General features: G+C 40.4%; 1 protein-coding gene across 3 annotated transcripts in view; it reads right to left on the bottom strand.

Annotated features, from left to right (window-relative positions):
• Positions 1–2,071: 2,071 nt before the first annotated feature.
• GPD2 (glycerol-3-phosphate dehydrogenase 2) overlaps positions 2,072–16,359 on the bottom strand; it is a gene marked incomplete at its 3' end in the record, with an annotated part of 127,255 nt that continues 112,967 nt past the window's right edge. The window contains exons 12-18 of one of the 3 annotated variants that reach the window (XM_080927152.1): positions 15,769–15,900; positions 14,850–15,008; positions 8,629–8,741; positions 8,446–8,524; positions 8,170–8,268; positions 5,295–5,416; positions 2,072–3,302 (exon numbers count right to left, since the gene is read on the bottom strand). In XM_080927152.1, the coding sequence (XP_080783278.1) occupies positions 3,293–3,302; positions 5,295–5,416; positions 8,170–8,268; positions 8,446–8,524; positions 8,629–8,741; positions 14,850–15,008; positions 15,769–15,900 (714 nt within the window). Of the gene's footprint in view, positions 3,307–5,290; positions 5,417–8,169; positions 8,269–8,445; positions 8,525–8,628; positions 8,742–14,849; positions 15,009–15,768; positions 15,901–16,359 lie in introns of those variants that run through there. The other 2 variants (XM_080927154.1, XM_080927153.1) reach the window with 2 other exon arrangements.

Below are 16,359 nucleotides of genomic sequence, written 5' to 3'. Positions count from 1 at the left end.
ATTTATGAAAACATGGTACACCATAATTTTGCCATTTTTCTGCAATAAGGATGGCAAATGATTCATGGGATAAAATGAAATATTTCTCACTGTCATTTCAATGGATCTAAGATTTACAGCTTCTTAACTTGGATAGGGAAAACTCCGTATGCATAAAAATGAATTGTAAATCAATTAATGATGGGGATGGAAGAAGGGGAGAAAAAGCGGATAGTGAAGCAACCGTGAGAAAACCTAACAAGTAGGTGGCTGTTTACCCTCGGAGGGCGGACTAGGGAGGACAGAAGAAACCCTGCGTGAGGGTGCTGAGGATGGAAGTAGTGGCAGTGCCATACGCTAATTGAGTTTATTACATTTAGATTATTTAGACAAACAAAATCAAGTAAGTCTGGACTGGCGTTAAAGAAAAAGCTAATAAAAATTTAGACCCACTTGTACAGAATGAGATGAGAGCCAACAAAGAACACTAAGTATGAGGGCCTAAGGCAAGGAAGTGTGTGTGTGTGTGTGTGTGTGTGTGTGTGTGTGTGGTATGTGTGCTTGTATTGTCTAAGAAAGAAAGGTAGTGTGTGTGTCTGTACATGTGTATGTCTCTCGGTGTGATGCTTAACAAAGAGGTATGCATGCACGTGTGTGCGTCTGTACTGCTTAAGGCAAGGAGGTGGTGTGTGTGTGTGTGTGTGTGTGTGTGTGTGTGTGTGTGTGAGTGTGTGTGTGTATGTGTGATTTCCCGCTTCCCCACTCTGACACAGTAAAGGAAAGCTAGCAGCATCACAGAGATGGTGATGATGTTCTGTCTGGGCAGTAGTGAGCTTAGCTCACATAAGGTCCTGAGCAGGTATCTAAGAGGTAGAAGGACAGCAGCTGATTTCTCGCTGCACCTCTTAGCATAGGGCCTGCGGGGCTGTCTGTGGCCATCAATAAGGTGGTTTACGTACATCATGTTCCATGCCAGCATGTCACAAGTTAGGTAGCTAATTAGAGACCTAAAATACAAAGTACAGGCATCAAAGGCTCATCATGTCTGCTTCCTATAAAGAACTTGTCTCATTACAAGGGTGCCAAATCAATTTAAGACTTCTGTTGCTTCTTGCCTTCATAAGTCAAATGGCACCAGATGTGATCTCACATCAGTGATAATGTGCTGTTCACAAAAATTGCAAAATATTGAGGCTAATATCATGACTTTTACTTTTTTTTTTTTTAAGTAAGCATCGATTTTACATATTGGAAGCCTACATTTGACAGATTTTATTTAGGTGCTATCAAATTTCCCAAGCTGGATCTATGGAAAACATTTTGAACTATGTATTTTTTTTTTTCAGACACTGAACAAATGTCTCATTGTCCCAAGTTTGTCTGGGAAGGAGCCTTCACTTGGGATACAGTTTCGGGGGACTATGAGAAACTCACAAATGCCTCTGAGCACACTCAACCCAGAGGCAGCAGTTGTGGGCTGCAAATAGAGAAAGCTCCCTCTGTACATGTGCAAATTAAAACCTATAAAATAACATGGGCATTATAAAATTTGGCCAGTGTTAAACTGATAACAGTTTTACTGATTTACTGACAATGAAAATATATAGCATTTTTTTTCTGTCAGAGCATTTATCAATGCTTGGCAAGCCTGCACTAACTTGACATGTAAGATGATCAAAATGGATTATGTAATCTTTCCCATTCATTCCTATTGATTTTAGTTATGATAAAATTCATCAGCATGCCTGGGAATGTGGAGGCTGAGAGGTTATGGTTGACCAAAAAAAAAAAAAAAAAGAAAAAAGAAAAAGAAAAAGGAAAGAAATTGAGTTGTAATGGGACAAATGAAATAGAAATCATACCCTAAAAACTGAAACAACAAATTAATACAGATAATTTTGGTAGGCTCATAAAATAACATCTGTCGATACAGATAATTTACTTGAGATAAAATTACAAAATTCTAATATTAAAGAGTTAACGTGTGTCATTCAAAACATAGTTTCTGAAAACATTTTCAAACTTCTAAGAACTTGAGCAGTAATTAATGTTATTTGTCGGACCGAGCGTAACATCAAAATGCCAACAAATGGACTGCTTTAATCAGTTTTATTGATTCATGCTTTCAGCTCTTACTCAGTTAAAAACAAGGCACATTAAATACATCTTCTTATTGCTCTATAAATGCATGCGGCTCATTCTGTATATCAAAAGTAATAAATAACGGCGATAAAGTATGAAGACAGTTATAAAAATGACAATCCGGCCTCACAGACAGCATTAACAATCCAGTCTAGAACACTAACCCAGCACAATACATAAACCTGTGAACGTGAGAGCAAGCAGCACGTGTGTCCACTCCACGACTGGGCTCGGAGCGGACAGTAGGGCTTTTATTTACTCCCTAGAGTAAAATGCAGTGTGAGTTTACAGCATCGTTCACATCAATATTATTACATTCATATGCGAAGGGCCTTTACAAATAAAAAAAAAGGAAAAACAATCAGTGACAATCTCTATGTTGAGCTGAGTCAAAATCAAATGAACGTTTTTGTTGTACAAATTTTCGAAACAGACAGAAATCAAGGCAGAACCTGAGGCGGATTACGGAGCATGCACTTGGAAGCAGAGTGGGCAGACCGGAAATGGACAGAGCAGGATGAACAGACCGGGAGGCAGACAACCGCAGCTAAACCAGTAATCCAGTGTTACCAGTTATTACAACTGGGATGGAGGCTAGTTAAAGGCATATACAGCTCTCCAGCTCAGATGGGCTTCCTTCACCTGAATCCCATCAAAGGACAGAAAGAAAGCACTTGACGGTAAAAGCCGATACCTGCGCTCCCACCCCCGCCCCCAAACAAAGTGGACAAATACCAGGTTAATATGGAAACACAGGCATGGAGTTTATTCTCTGAATGAGTTTTAAAGGGGGCTTCTCCCCCGTGTCCTTTTCCTTGTTGCTTCCATTGGATTTAAAGTTTAAAAAACCTGTACAGGTTTAATTGGGAGCTCATAGGGCGGGGGAAAATGCTGGGGTGCTTTTCTCAAGGGAACGTGATAAAAGTAAGTTCATTTCCAAGGTGAGTCTCGGGGACGGGTGAAGGAGCATGTTTTAGAATGAGCAGACTCTAAGCCAAGACAGATATGCTCAAATGAAGCACAGTGCACTTCCCTTTGTCCTTAAAGGACCTCCATTCAGAGCAGAGCTTAAACAAACCAGGCCCACTTCCCAAGCGCAGTCCGGCCTAAGCAAGTCACATTCTGAGCCCAGTCCCTACTGTCAGAGAATCAGGAATGACACAAGCCACCGTTATCTTGATCTAACTAGAAAGAAAGAGAAAGAGAGAGGAAGGGAGCAGTGATGTAGAATGTTTCAATATAGCTACATATATCTTAAAGGACAGCTTTTCTGCTGACTTGACGGTCAGGAGGTATAAACTGAACTTTATTGTCACGATAGGAAAAAAAAACTAAATTGCAAAGCCACGTGCTTCCATTTATTAAAAAAAAAAAAAAAGAATAAAAACCAGTGTAAAAAATTGACACATTGAAAGAAAAGAATTCACAGTGACACCTGCTGTGACATCGCTTAGGTTTCCCTGACACAGAAGTGGAAGCATCCAGACTTCATTTAATAATGAGTTTGAGCTGTCTCTTCCTGCAGTTTCTGCATATTTCAGGAGTGGGGGTGGGGCGGGTAGGGGCCGAGAGCCTCTCAGCTTATGATGTGTAGACTCATAACCCATAATGAATGAGGCAGAAAGACGGTGTTTGCGTACGAAGAATAGTAGCACAAAGGGGTTTTATGTACCTATTCACACAGTCTGTGCAACAAAACCTGCCAGGAGAGAAGTGTGAACCAAGAGCCACCTTTCCTACTATGCTCAGAAAGCTAATTGTTGGTAGTTTCAGAAAAAGGAGGCCAATTAATAAGTATTAAGATTACTAGTTATAATGCCAACGACCTATAACAGAAACATCTTCCAACTGGCAGGCATCTCTGCTCTGTGCACTATTTGCTGAGTTCAATGAGCACTGACTTTTGGGTTTGATTTGTGTGTATGTATGTGTGTGTCTGTGTGTGTGTGTGTGTGTGTGTGTGTGTGTGTGTGTGTGTGTGTATGTGTGTGTGTGTGTGTGTGTGATGTCTTTCTTTGATTTTTATTTTATTTTTTGTTAAAAAGAGAATTTTTCCATTGAGTACACAAAGAGAAAGACCTTTGGCAAACAAACCAGCCTCCAATATCAAAGTGATATGCCTTATTTTAATTTTATAATTAAAGTTAACAGAAGTCTGCCCAATTCTTTTTATTAGCTCTTTGCAAATACCATCACTAATGCCCACCCTGACAGGAACAGGCCTGACAATACCACAGGCTGCAAGATTCGGAACTTGTAGGATTGAAAATTGTGTTCTATCATGGCTCCCATGTAAAATGGAAAGATTTGGTCTCATCCCATTATACCCAGCTTGCCACTCAAATGCTGGTTTTAAAGTAAAAAAAGCAAGGATTTTTCTGGCAACTATAATAGTCAAAGAAAGCCAGCAGTGCCTGGGGGAAAAAAATGAACTGCTGAGAAGCAGTTATCAACGAACCTCCCGGCAAATGTCAGCGCTGTCTTTATCTTACGATTGCAAATCTGGAAGGGTTCAGAGTTTCTCTTTTAGAAATGTAACCAAATCTCAACCAGATCGAAACTTTGTCTTCCCTCTCCGGATTAGCCAGAGTTACTTGAGGCAGAAAAGTGTTTGGTATGAATTTGAAGGGGGTAGAGTAGCAAGACAGGGCTGAGAAGTCTCCCAAAACATTATCATGTCATGAGGTCAAATGATTCTCTAGAAAAAAAAAATTCAAAATGCTATCTACAGGCTTCAGCCCCTGAGCTCTCGGGTGCTCACAAAATCTCTTTAGTATTTTTCCAGTCTAAACTGGTTTGAACGAACACGTGGAGAGGCAGGGTGTGAAGTCTGACAGGTTACAAAACGGATCCAAAATATTAAATCAGTGTGCACTAAAAAATAAGGAAAGTGCTCTGTAGAAGCTAGACTGAATGTCAAATACAAATAAAATATTGGCAAAATAAGTTGGCAAACACACCAGCATCTTAAAAGTTTTGGAATGTTTTCCAGTGGTTTGTTTGTTTGCTTTCGTATTCCTTTTCTTTCTTTGCTTTTGCTTTCCTTGTTTGTTTGTCTTTTTAAAAAGGCAGCTACAATAGCCACTATTTTAAAGTGGTTTAAGTCATCTCTGGTTGTACATAGTGCTGACTGTCCTAGGCATGCTGGTTGTGGATTTACTGCTCAGACTCACAATCCTCCACAACTACGGTCCACAGGGATGGGAACTCTGCGGTCCAGGTTTTCCTCTGCAGTTTTCATCAGGATGGCCAGCCGGCTTCCAGACACCCTTCCCTTCTGAACTGCGCTCATCAGCTAGAAGAGAAAAGAAGGAAGCTGTTCAGCAGCCTGACCATCTCACTTCACTCCCCAACTCTTAGCTCCTGAGCTTCATCGGCTCCAGAGCACACACTTGACTTCTTGAACACTTCAAGAAGAGAGGGAGACCTGCTTCATACTGCTGACAATGACTGCATCTACGTCGTAAATCAGCCTATCCTAAAAGCAAATTTAATGAACTCCTTTGCCCACAATGTGCAATTTGGGTCACTTTAAAAACAAACAAACAAATAAAAAGTTAATACCAAATACTGAATATTTAATTCTATTTTTAAATTCTAAAAAGGAATCTCAGGGATAGAACAAAGGCAAACCATGACATCCTACATTTAATTAACATTTTTCAGTGTTATTGTACTTGACAATTCAAGTCCTCTAAATCCAAATCCCTGGAAGTTTTTATAAAAAAAAAATTTAAATACAAGACATTGAAAACGGACTGTGAGATCTGCCCTAATTGAAATTATTTCACCACCCAGATTTTAGCTGATTCATTTTGATCCAGTGGATAAAGTCAGAATTAAATCTAAAATCGTATGCAGACAGTAGGCAAAGGCCTGTAATGCAGAAAACCCCTTGCAATTCTGAGTATGAAGATTGCTTCTTCCTTCCACTAACTAGTGGATTTTTTTAAATCTAATTTCTTCTATTTAAAAAAATGAACTCAATAAAGTTAGTTATATGTTTAAAAATACATGTGAAATATTCAAATTCGGTTTTAGCCTATGGAGATACATGTGGAAAAAGGAGCTCCACGTAGGAGTTCTGGGCATGTGCCCCAAGGCTGGACCTGAATCTCCTGACCTTATTGAAAGCTGCTTCACAAGCAACTGCTTTTTGGGAGACGGAGTCCTTCATACACAGGTGTCATTGTGGCCAAACCTGCAAACAAAATTCTACACCCAGGAAGCCTCCATAACTCCTCCATCATTACTGAAAACACATATCTGCACCAAAAATCAGATCTTTAACAGGATAAATGTGGGGCTCTTAATAGTCAGAAACAATAAGATTCAGACACATTCTTTACATTGGAGAAATATTCTACCTAAGGAATGCTGACATTTAAAGACAGAACAATTTTCTGTGTATTGTTTTCTCTCTGGGGCTGGACAAGCCTTGGGATTTATCAGAGCAGAGGTAACAACTGTCAGAACTGGGCTACTCTCCTCTCTCAGCCACGGAGAGTGTTTCCTGTACCAACCTTGACAAACTAAAAGTTTTCTATTAGGCATTACATGTATCCAAGAACCGTACTTGAAAAAAAAAAAGTATCTTGGTGGGAACAGATCTCATGAGGACAAGAGCCAGTGTTTTATAACTTGAAAATTATGCTGTGTTCTTGAAACCACAAATAGTTGCTTTTATTTAGAACTGGACAGGAAATACTTAATTATTTAGAAACTCTACAAGAAAACCTGCAGGTGGTTTAAATTATTTCCTATATGCATAACTCTACTACATTAAAAAAAAATTGCTTAAAACCCAGGCCACACAACAGATTCATTAAAGTCAATTCCTATTGTTTCTAAAGCCCTGGGTTTTTAAAATATAAATGCTGTTGTTTGTTTACAAAACACAAGAAATAAAGTATAAGCTATTTATTTAAAGCAGAATTTTCTGAAATTCTAAGACAAGGAAATGCTCTGCGGAAAAACTATACAAAAAGAGGTATTAGTGCTTTCTGTTAAAAGTCCTAAGCATAAATCTCAAATTCCATTTAAAATTCACATTCAGTTAAACAGTTAGTTAGATAACTAAACACCCTTTTTTGTAATGCTGGACACAACCTGCGAAGTTTTTCTGCATTTAGATTCCACAATGCTCTTATCTGCAGCCTATCTCCAGAGAGACAATTACCATTTCCTTTGCCTTGATCTTGTTTGTTTAACTTGACACAGTGAAGAAAGGGCTGACATTGACCAAAATCCCAGCATTAATTTATTTCATGTTCAGCATTCATCATTGCCATGGTGCAAGCAAGACCTGGCATTCATTTGAAATGCCTGCCCAAGAAACACTACAGAAAAAAAAAGTGGCTGACTGAAACCAATGCATTCTTCCTATGAGCAGCTAGGGATATGGCTCTGAATTTCTTTCCTCTACAGAACTGCTCATGGGTGATATAGAGCACCTGGTGTGAGGTAACGGGAACAAAATGGATCTTCTTCTTGGTTAGAATGACTGAACAAACGAAGCCTTGGTTAGTAGAACATCAGGCATGGAAATGTTTAAATTTGGGATCTTGATCCAGGAATTTAAGTTCCTTCTCATTTGCTTTCCTGATTCTTCAAAATGTAAGAATTGACTAATTGTATTCTTAGGTGAATATGATTATTCAATGAATAAAAAAAAAAACTATGGGTTTTAATTTCTCCCATAGAACAATGACTGACTTTCCATACGAGACATACTCTGTTGTTTCTTGTCATAGGCAGTGTGGCAATCACAGCCCATGGCGATATTCTTTGAAAAGAGTACTTCTTATGGAATTCCATAGACCCCAAGGAACCTGGATTTAATCTATATTAGCCAATAAAACAGGTGCGTCTTACGAAGAGAAAGGAAAGGAACAGACACATACAGAGTGCATCTTCAAGAGCAGACAGATCAACTGCTGCTGGCCATGTTTTCAGAGGGAAATGACTAATGGGTAGTTTTAAAAATCCATCTTCAGTTGATGACAGCAAAAGCAAAAACACAGATGCATCTGCCTCATCAGAACTTACCTGCAGAAACTCATGGAGCTCAACCTGTCCATTTTTGTTCAAATCTACTTCGCAGAGAATTTCATGTAGTGTGTTTTCATCCATTTGTACATTGATACTCTAGAAGAAGAGCACAGAGAGGTGAGGGTTAAACTAGAAATTACATGCCGCTTTCTTCTAGTGAGAATAGACTGTTCAAACTTAAAAAAATTTACTTGTGAAAAATGCAAACCAATATTAATTCTATATCCTTCTATACTGGAAGACTGATGATGGGGGGGGCGCGGGTTGTATTACCTCTAGTACACGCTGAACATCAACAATGGTAATGAAGCCTTTTTCGTCTTCATCAAACTTATGAAATCTCTTCTTGTACCTGCAACCCAAAGTTGAATAATGGCAGAGAGTCTTACATAAAAGAGTGGAGAGGAAGGGGAGAAAGATATGGAAGAGGAGGGGAGGAAGAGCTGGTGTGAGTACCTATCAATGTCTGAAGGCAGCAGGCTGATTTCGGTACTGTCTGTGAGTTGTTCTGTTCGAGACTTATAACCCATTTCATAATACAGAAACTTCGTGGCTGTTTCAAGTTCTTCCTACAAGAGAAAAGACAAATGCCAAAGGCTGCAGATTAACAGGAGCTATTGACACCCCGTCCCCCCTTTATCAGCAGAAACTGATGTCTCATTGGACCAACATCCAGTTTTCTGAAGTTCCACCATTCCCTCTAGTTGGAAAACTTAAGCCACACTCTAACGATAGCAGATGGAGAACACCTGCGTTTGTCTGCTTGTTGCCTGAGCTCTGGCTCCTGATGGTCTCTGTAATCAGTTCATCTTTTCTTCAGTTTTATAGAGCATGTTGTCACTTGTGTTTGACTGCACCTGTTTGATCAGGATGCCCACTCAACATGTGGAAACACTGCTGACTGCTTCCCCACACCATCAGTATGCCCGATCTCTCTACACGTGGTAACACTGCAGTCTCTTTTTATGGTTGCTCTATGTATGGTGCTGACTATCAAACTCTACAAGAGCAAACTCCTAAGACGTGGTGAGAAGAAAAGCAAATGAAAGTGAACTATATCCGACTTGAGCATCTACTCTAGCATGGCTGGCACTGCCCGGGTTCAGCCATGCAGAAGTTCAGTCAAGGGCTTCGGACACTCAAAGTCGGCATGAAGCTGGCTACCCTCCACAGTAGGTCTCACCGTTCTCAGTATCCCGGACCAGCATCTGCAACAAGCACTGCCCTTAGATTCCCACCCTTAGGTTCTAATAAATACTGTGTTACCTCAAGTGAAAATATTATAGTATATAGTGCTGGCAAACCTCTCTCTTCACATGTATAAATGCATGTATGTACACGCATACAGCTCTCACTCACATGTATTTCTTAATCCTGTTTGTGTGTGCTTTGGCCATGTGCTTTGGCCAATAGGAATGAATGAGTGTAAGATATTCCACTTTTGAAAGATGGCTTAAAGAGACTTCCTCATGTTCTCTGCCTCTCTTGCTCCTGTTCCCTGAGAACAAGCATGGCTTAGACATGAAGGAGAAACATCAAATGCTGGATGAGCTGGGTATGGTGGTAAACACCTTTATTTCCTGTGCTGGGTACAGGTCAGGGAGACAGAGGCAAGCAGATCTCTGTGAGTTTGACAGCATCTACATATGGAGTTGCACAATAACAAATGCTACATAAAACATGTCTTAAATTCAAAAATCTATGGCTATGTTAAGCCATTCAGGTTTTTAAGCTTTATCTTTATTATATTTTAATTGTGTCTATATACTTGTGGGGATATGTGCACGTGTGGTGTGACCATCGAATCCAACAGAAGACATCGATTCCCTGGGGCTGGAGTTTAACAAGTAGTGAGCTGTCCAGGGCGGGTGTGGGAGTGGTTTGTAAGAGCTACAAACCCTCCATAGCTGAGTCATTGCTAACAGCCTAAGCCACGGAGGTGTTTGTCATACACCATCACCTAGCAAAAGCCAATGCGTATCTTAAATTCCCCGAAGGCCCCACATACTGAACGTGAAACTGAAATGAGGCGTGGGGACTCGCATCATGGTACAGACAATGTCTATGACAATGGCTTGGCACTCTGTTTTCTTAGACAATCTTTTTATGAGATTATTTCTTTCTACCTCCTTTCTCTTCAAAATTAGACTCAACAGAAGAAGCAAAAGATCATGAACGCTGTATGAATATGGGAACTGAGCAAATGTGTCTGCATCTACATCTCTATGGTTAAGTAAAATGTGAGCTCTCAATGCCCAGTGGCTTTCTTCAGACCTCTCCCTTTACCGAAGAAAATCCACCACTCATGGCTTTAAAACGGATTTTCTTGCTCAATGAATATTTTCCAACTATTCTAAAAGTCATATCATTAGACATGCTGCCTCGGAGCCTTCCCTCCAAGGACAATTTCTTATGCGATTCATATTCCTTTGCTGCTTGTGAAGTTTATCACACTCTACCAAATAATCGTGATGTTCCAAAGAAGGAAGAAATCTGTCCATCCAGGTCACAGTGGAACCTCCTAATTGTGTTTCCATTATAGTTGGCACAAACAGAAGCCTGAGGTGTCTGTCTAAATCACACTACTACTTGTAATAGAACAACTCTGCTCAAAGGGGCTCATGGAAGAATGGTGTGCTGCTAAAACATTTTATGTTGATATTAAATACATCGCCAGCTCTTCCAACTTCCTTGGGATGACCAAGACGTTGCTACAGTAGAGTCACCTGAATCATACGTTGCATACTGAAAGTAGCATCAAATACTTTACCCCTTAGAGATTTGCTAATCAAGTGCTTCAACAGAAGCATGACTTCAAAGCCCTATGCCATTTGATTGGTTTATTCCAGACCAATTGTCAGAAAACAAACTAACAAGAAACACGCACCAACAGAGATAGGGAAAGTCCCTTCAAAGGAGTAACAATTCCACCTCTCTAGGTATATAAGCTAGATAAGCACACACAAATAAAGGATACATTGGAGTAGGGGACAATTATGATCTATTGTCAATTGATCAACAGTCATAGTCAACGAAAGCTACTCTTTTTTATGCCCGCTATATTGCTAGGCATGTCACATTTAACTTGAATAAATGAAGTTCGTCTAACCCAGCACAAGGTTTATTGTTTCTTTCTATAGAAACTCTCCTGGTACATTGTTGGCTATTGTTTTAATTTATTAGCAGATAGTCAGTTGCTTCTGTCATTGACACACCAAGAAAGCATCGCATCAGCACTGTAATGTAAACACTTGAACCAAACTAGACTAGGTCACGGGGACAGAGTGCGTGTAACCTGCTGTCATAAGACCTTTGCAGAGGTCAGAATTAGTGGTTTGTAAACATTCATGAGGCTGTATGAAATACTTTATGAAGTTCCTATATATCACTTCTATAATATTCCCTTGATCCGTACTGTAATATGAAAACAACATGTTTGAAATTATTTTTCCTTAGGGGCCCCTTATTTGCCCCTAAAACCTATACTTCTTGTTAAATTATAAACATAGTGAACATAATAAAAATTAAGGGACATAATTTAGAAAAACAGCCAGGATCAATACGAAGACCATTTCTAGTTCACAAAGATAGATTTTGCTTTCTGCTTTTTGAAACTAGTATTGCATTTGCCACCTTCTGTTTTCTAGTCTCTCTCTATTAGATTAATTTAAGAATCCCAGAAAAGAAAGAAGCCCAACAGCAATTACCTGACTAGAATAAAACTGATGGAGAATTACCTCCTAACTATGTCTTCTGTCTGCTTAAATTTGAAATTTAAGAACTCAAAATGAAAATAAAATACACCTTATATGAAAATTACAAAAATCTCCCTGTCTCTCTTCTGAACAGCATTTTCCTAAATATGTTCTGAGTGACGGTCATGCCCTTTCCTATCCGGCCCTCCTAAAAAGCAAGTTTAGTCTGAGGTCTCCAAGGAAATTTCTCTGTTGGAACTGACAATACACATAGCATTTCGAATGTTTCGAATCATCTGAACTAAAAATAAAGCTCCCCTTATTTATTTAACACAAAAACCTGTTTGTCATCTCCTCACACATATTAATTCATACCCAGGTGTACAGAGTTTGGCAATGCCGAGCTCCTTCCTGTCCTTTCGTGTTTCTCAGTCATTCCCCAACCCCACCACACGGCGCTGGTCTAAAGACTTTGTCTCCTCCAGTTGACTTTCAGTCTCAACGAACCACAGCTCTTAATACGTCTGTAAACTTTGAAGACACGCACGCATTTCTGACATGTGTGTGAAGGTTCGTGGAACTCTGCGCTGTGGCACCCTGCAATATTTATTATTCCCTACACTGTTGTGTAGCATGCTCCATAGATGGGTCACTCATTGGGTATTGACCGCGGAAACAACACGATTCATCTATGCAGAGTTATTAATCACCCTGCTCCTCTTTCGCTTCTGCAGGTTAAATAATCCCAAAGCTTTTAACCTTTTCTCGGAAGTACAACTTTCTAACCTTTTCGTTCTATTTTTTTCCTTCTCTTTTGTACTCTCCACACTGTCCCCTGTCCTCATTAAGCTCTTGTGCCTCAGAAGTTGAATAATACCTTTGGCTGTTTAGTTTTGTTACTTTATGGAAGTTGGGACTATTCCGAAGAACGTCTGAAATAAAGTTAATAAGAAAATGCTCTGATTCTTCTACACAGAAAAGAAAAAAAATTTTACAATATGCATTCTTGTGCTGTCTTCATGAAGATTTAAAAATCAAGAACTGGAAGAGAGAAAATCCAGTACAGAGGCAGCAAAAGGGGGTCATGGGGCAGGTTTTGGATGCAGCTCTATAATTTACTGCAAGGAATGGGTCTGTTTCCTCAACTATAAAACGTGGGTGGAGGCCACTCCCTTTGCAGCTGGGCACCAGTACAAGCCTATGATCCAGCTCTTAGAGCCTGAGCTCCAGGCCAGCCTGGACTACCCATTGATACTATTTATCAGCAGTGCAAAGACAGGGATACTCATCACACAGGCACAATGCACTGACCACAGAATTCTACCACAATTTCACTGAAGAATAAATATAGCATTAGAATGACTACAGCAGAATTTTAAAAACATAGGCCCACTGCGCCCTTGAGGAATGTAATGACGTAAGCCTCTAAAATGACCCTTTCGCCCACATTTCCCAGGAATTCTACACTGAGGAGTCTGCAGCGTAATGTGAACAGTTGACGGTTATACTCATCTGCACTGTAGATGACAAGATGTTCAATAATACTCATTTGAGACACATGTGAATATGCCAAGGAGCCCACTGTCCATGAACCATGTAATGCACTGTTAGCCTCTGAGTCATAATGCCCTCTCAGTTTAATGACAACTCCCTCAACCTAAGCAGCTACTCTTTCCTACTTCTTCCATGGCCTTCCTGTGGCTCCAATCTCTATACTTTGAAGAGTTCCTAGACTAATTCCATGGCTACTTTCCTTGCCTACCAGTACTCAGTACCTCCCTCATGATTGCATCTAATATAAAGTCTCAAAGACCAACTTTAAAATGTGCATTCAGCTAAGGTCTCTGGACACATCCAGGGACAATCTGGATTATATTCTCATATCATCTCCAAAGTTGGGAACACTGGCTGACTTGAAGCAAAGCCAGTAGTAACAATGATACATTGGACACACCAGGAGCCTATGCCAGGGTGACAACGATGAATATGATAAGAAAGGGGGGCACTCCATCCTGATTTGCATGGCCATAGTGAAATTCTGAGAGACTTTGGTTGGAGTATGAGTAAATCTATAAATAGAATGCTAAAGCTGAAGTCTGAGCACCGATGGGCAGCTCTTGTGATATGGAGAAGGCTCTGGGGACAGTACTTGACAAAGGTATAAAGTGACTCAAAAGAAATACTCCTTTTGAATATTTGAGTAAGTAGTTCAAGCCAGGCATGATGTGTAGTCCTGGCTGCCCTGGAACTCACTCTGCAGAGCAGGCTGGCCTTGAACTAAGAGATCCATCTGCCTCTGCCTGTGCTGGGATTAAAGGTGTGTGCCACTATTACCTAGCATTTTTTTAATTTGGTAATAAATATAAAATATCAAATGACACTATATATTTTTTATATGCAAAGGTCTCTCCATCTTTTAAAATATTCACTATTCAAATAATAAATCCTTGCTACTCAGGCAGTGAAACTTCTATTTTTAATCAAAGGAATATCAAGGGCAGAAATTAAGAATAATTTTAGTGAGACCTAGAAAAGGCTGCATTCTAATGTCTTTTGTACCTTTCTTTTCCAGAAATTAAGATTAGGAATTTAAAAGCCTTCTTTAGATCTATATAACAATGAAATTTTGGCATAAGAGTATCTTTCCATTTTCTTATGACCTAGCAGCCTTAGATATGTATAACATAGAAGTTAGCGGGAAACCTAAAACCATCACCATAAGTTATGTGAGAGATGGCTCAGAGGTTAAGAACACTGGCTACTCTTCCAGAGGTCCTGAGCTCAAATCCCAGCAACCACAGGGTGGCTCACAACCCTCTGTAATGGGGATCTGATGCCCTCTTCTGGTGTGTTGGAAGACAGTGATGGTATACCCACATACATGAAATATATATAAAAATAAATCTTTTTTAAAAAATAAAAAGTTATACCAGCCTTTACACAGCAAGCAGAAGTATAGTTGTAAAGGCTTCTGTACAATACCTGTTTTCTCAGTTCACTCCAGTTCAGTTCTCTTCCCATTAACTCAACAATCCTGGGCAGGGCTTCCTCTGCAGCCTGAACATTGAGAAAGGCCAGGCGGGTGCGACGTGAAATCATGTCAACGGCGGTGCACGCATATTCCTTAATCCCGTATTTCACCTAGATGAAAGAGGGAAAAAAATGCTACTTTGAGTTTTTCCTTTAAAATAATAAATTTTCACATTAAAAAAAAAAGCATTGAGAAAAGGTGGTGCTTTCCTGTAGCCTCCTTAGCTGTCCATCAGACATGGGCTCACTTGTCCTCCCTTTGCCTGCCGGAGAAGGTTGGAGAATTGGGGGGTCGGGTACCAGTGAACGCCTTTTCTCTAAATAGAAGATAGACATATCGCTTCTCACCATCCACACGAATCACTCTCTTTGCTAAGACATAATGGAAACTTTCACTTACATGGAATTTACATGGCAGAATATGCTACGGATGAGGACAGAAAGGCTGTGCTTTTCGGTTCTAAAGTTTCCTGCCTTAGCGAGCACCAAGTGTCACTTACTGATTGACACTACCGATGGAAGGCACAGTGAAACCCCGACATGGTCTGGTCTCTAGTTTCACAGTACCAGAAAGCAAGCTGAGAAATAAGACAGATCTCTGAGAAGTGATCACAGCTGGAGGGCATGGAACCAAACCAGACAGAAGTGATTTGACCTTCAGGACCTACAATTTTTGGGAGAAACAGTAGTTTCAGACTCGAGATGCTCCTAGAACAAACTCTCATGCTATTACCTCTAGTGACATCGCTTCAGAGCCAACTTTGGCAGATGGGCGTGCGTTGAAACGTCAACAGCACATAGCTGTTAAAGGTGCAATGAACTGACAAACGGCAGAGCGGCACACACAGGAAGTCCCTTGGCCACCACCTACCTCTGCTTCGATGTAAGGAAATTCTGACACAAGACGCACTCCAACGACAGGCCACCGTTTTCCGGTCACACTCGCCATTTTGGCCACCTCGAAAGCCTTGTCACCGTAGGTTTTGGCCAGATGTTGCGCAACCTACAGAAATGAAACTGCATTAGACAGGCACTCTGGGGGTCGGTCCTTTGAGGTACAGAAGAAAGCAGCAGCGCGCCGTAGCGCAGTCAGTTTTCCTACAGCCTGTAAGGAAGAGCTCTCGGGGAGGATTACGTCCAGGCTCTGTGGGAGGAAACCACTTGGGTTTTGAATGCTTAGGTCAGCACTGGCTCAGCATCCGTGCAGTACCAGATCAGTGACTGACGGATGGAGCGTCAGCTTCATTTTCTTCTCAGATGTCACTCCTGAATAACACTCTTCCTTGCGCCCAAGACGCAAAGAGGTCAGGGAAAATCTGTCTGCTCGAAGCAAACTGAGTCACTGGGAGATTTCTAAAGAGAAACTGCACGTACGTCACTCAATGTTTAGACAACTATAATAGAGCTGGATCATCTTTTCTGGTTCTGTGGGGTTTGTTTTGTCTTGTTGCAGTGAGCCCAG

The sequence above is a fragment of the Micromys minutus genome (assembly GCF_963924665.1).
Source record: "Micromys minutus genome assembly, chromosome: 13".
NCBI lineage: Eukaryota > Metazoa > Chordata > Mammalia > Rodentia > Muridae > Micromys > Micromys minutus.
Note: the sequence above shows the minus strand (reverse complement) of the source record. Positions and strands in the feature narration are given on the sequence as shown.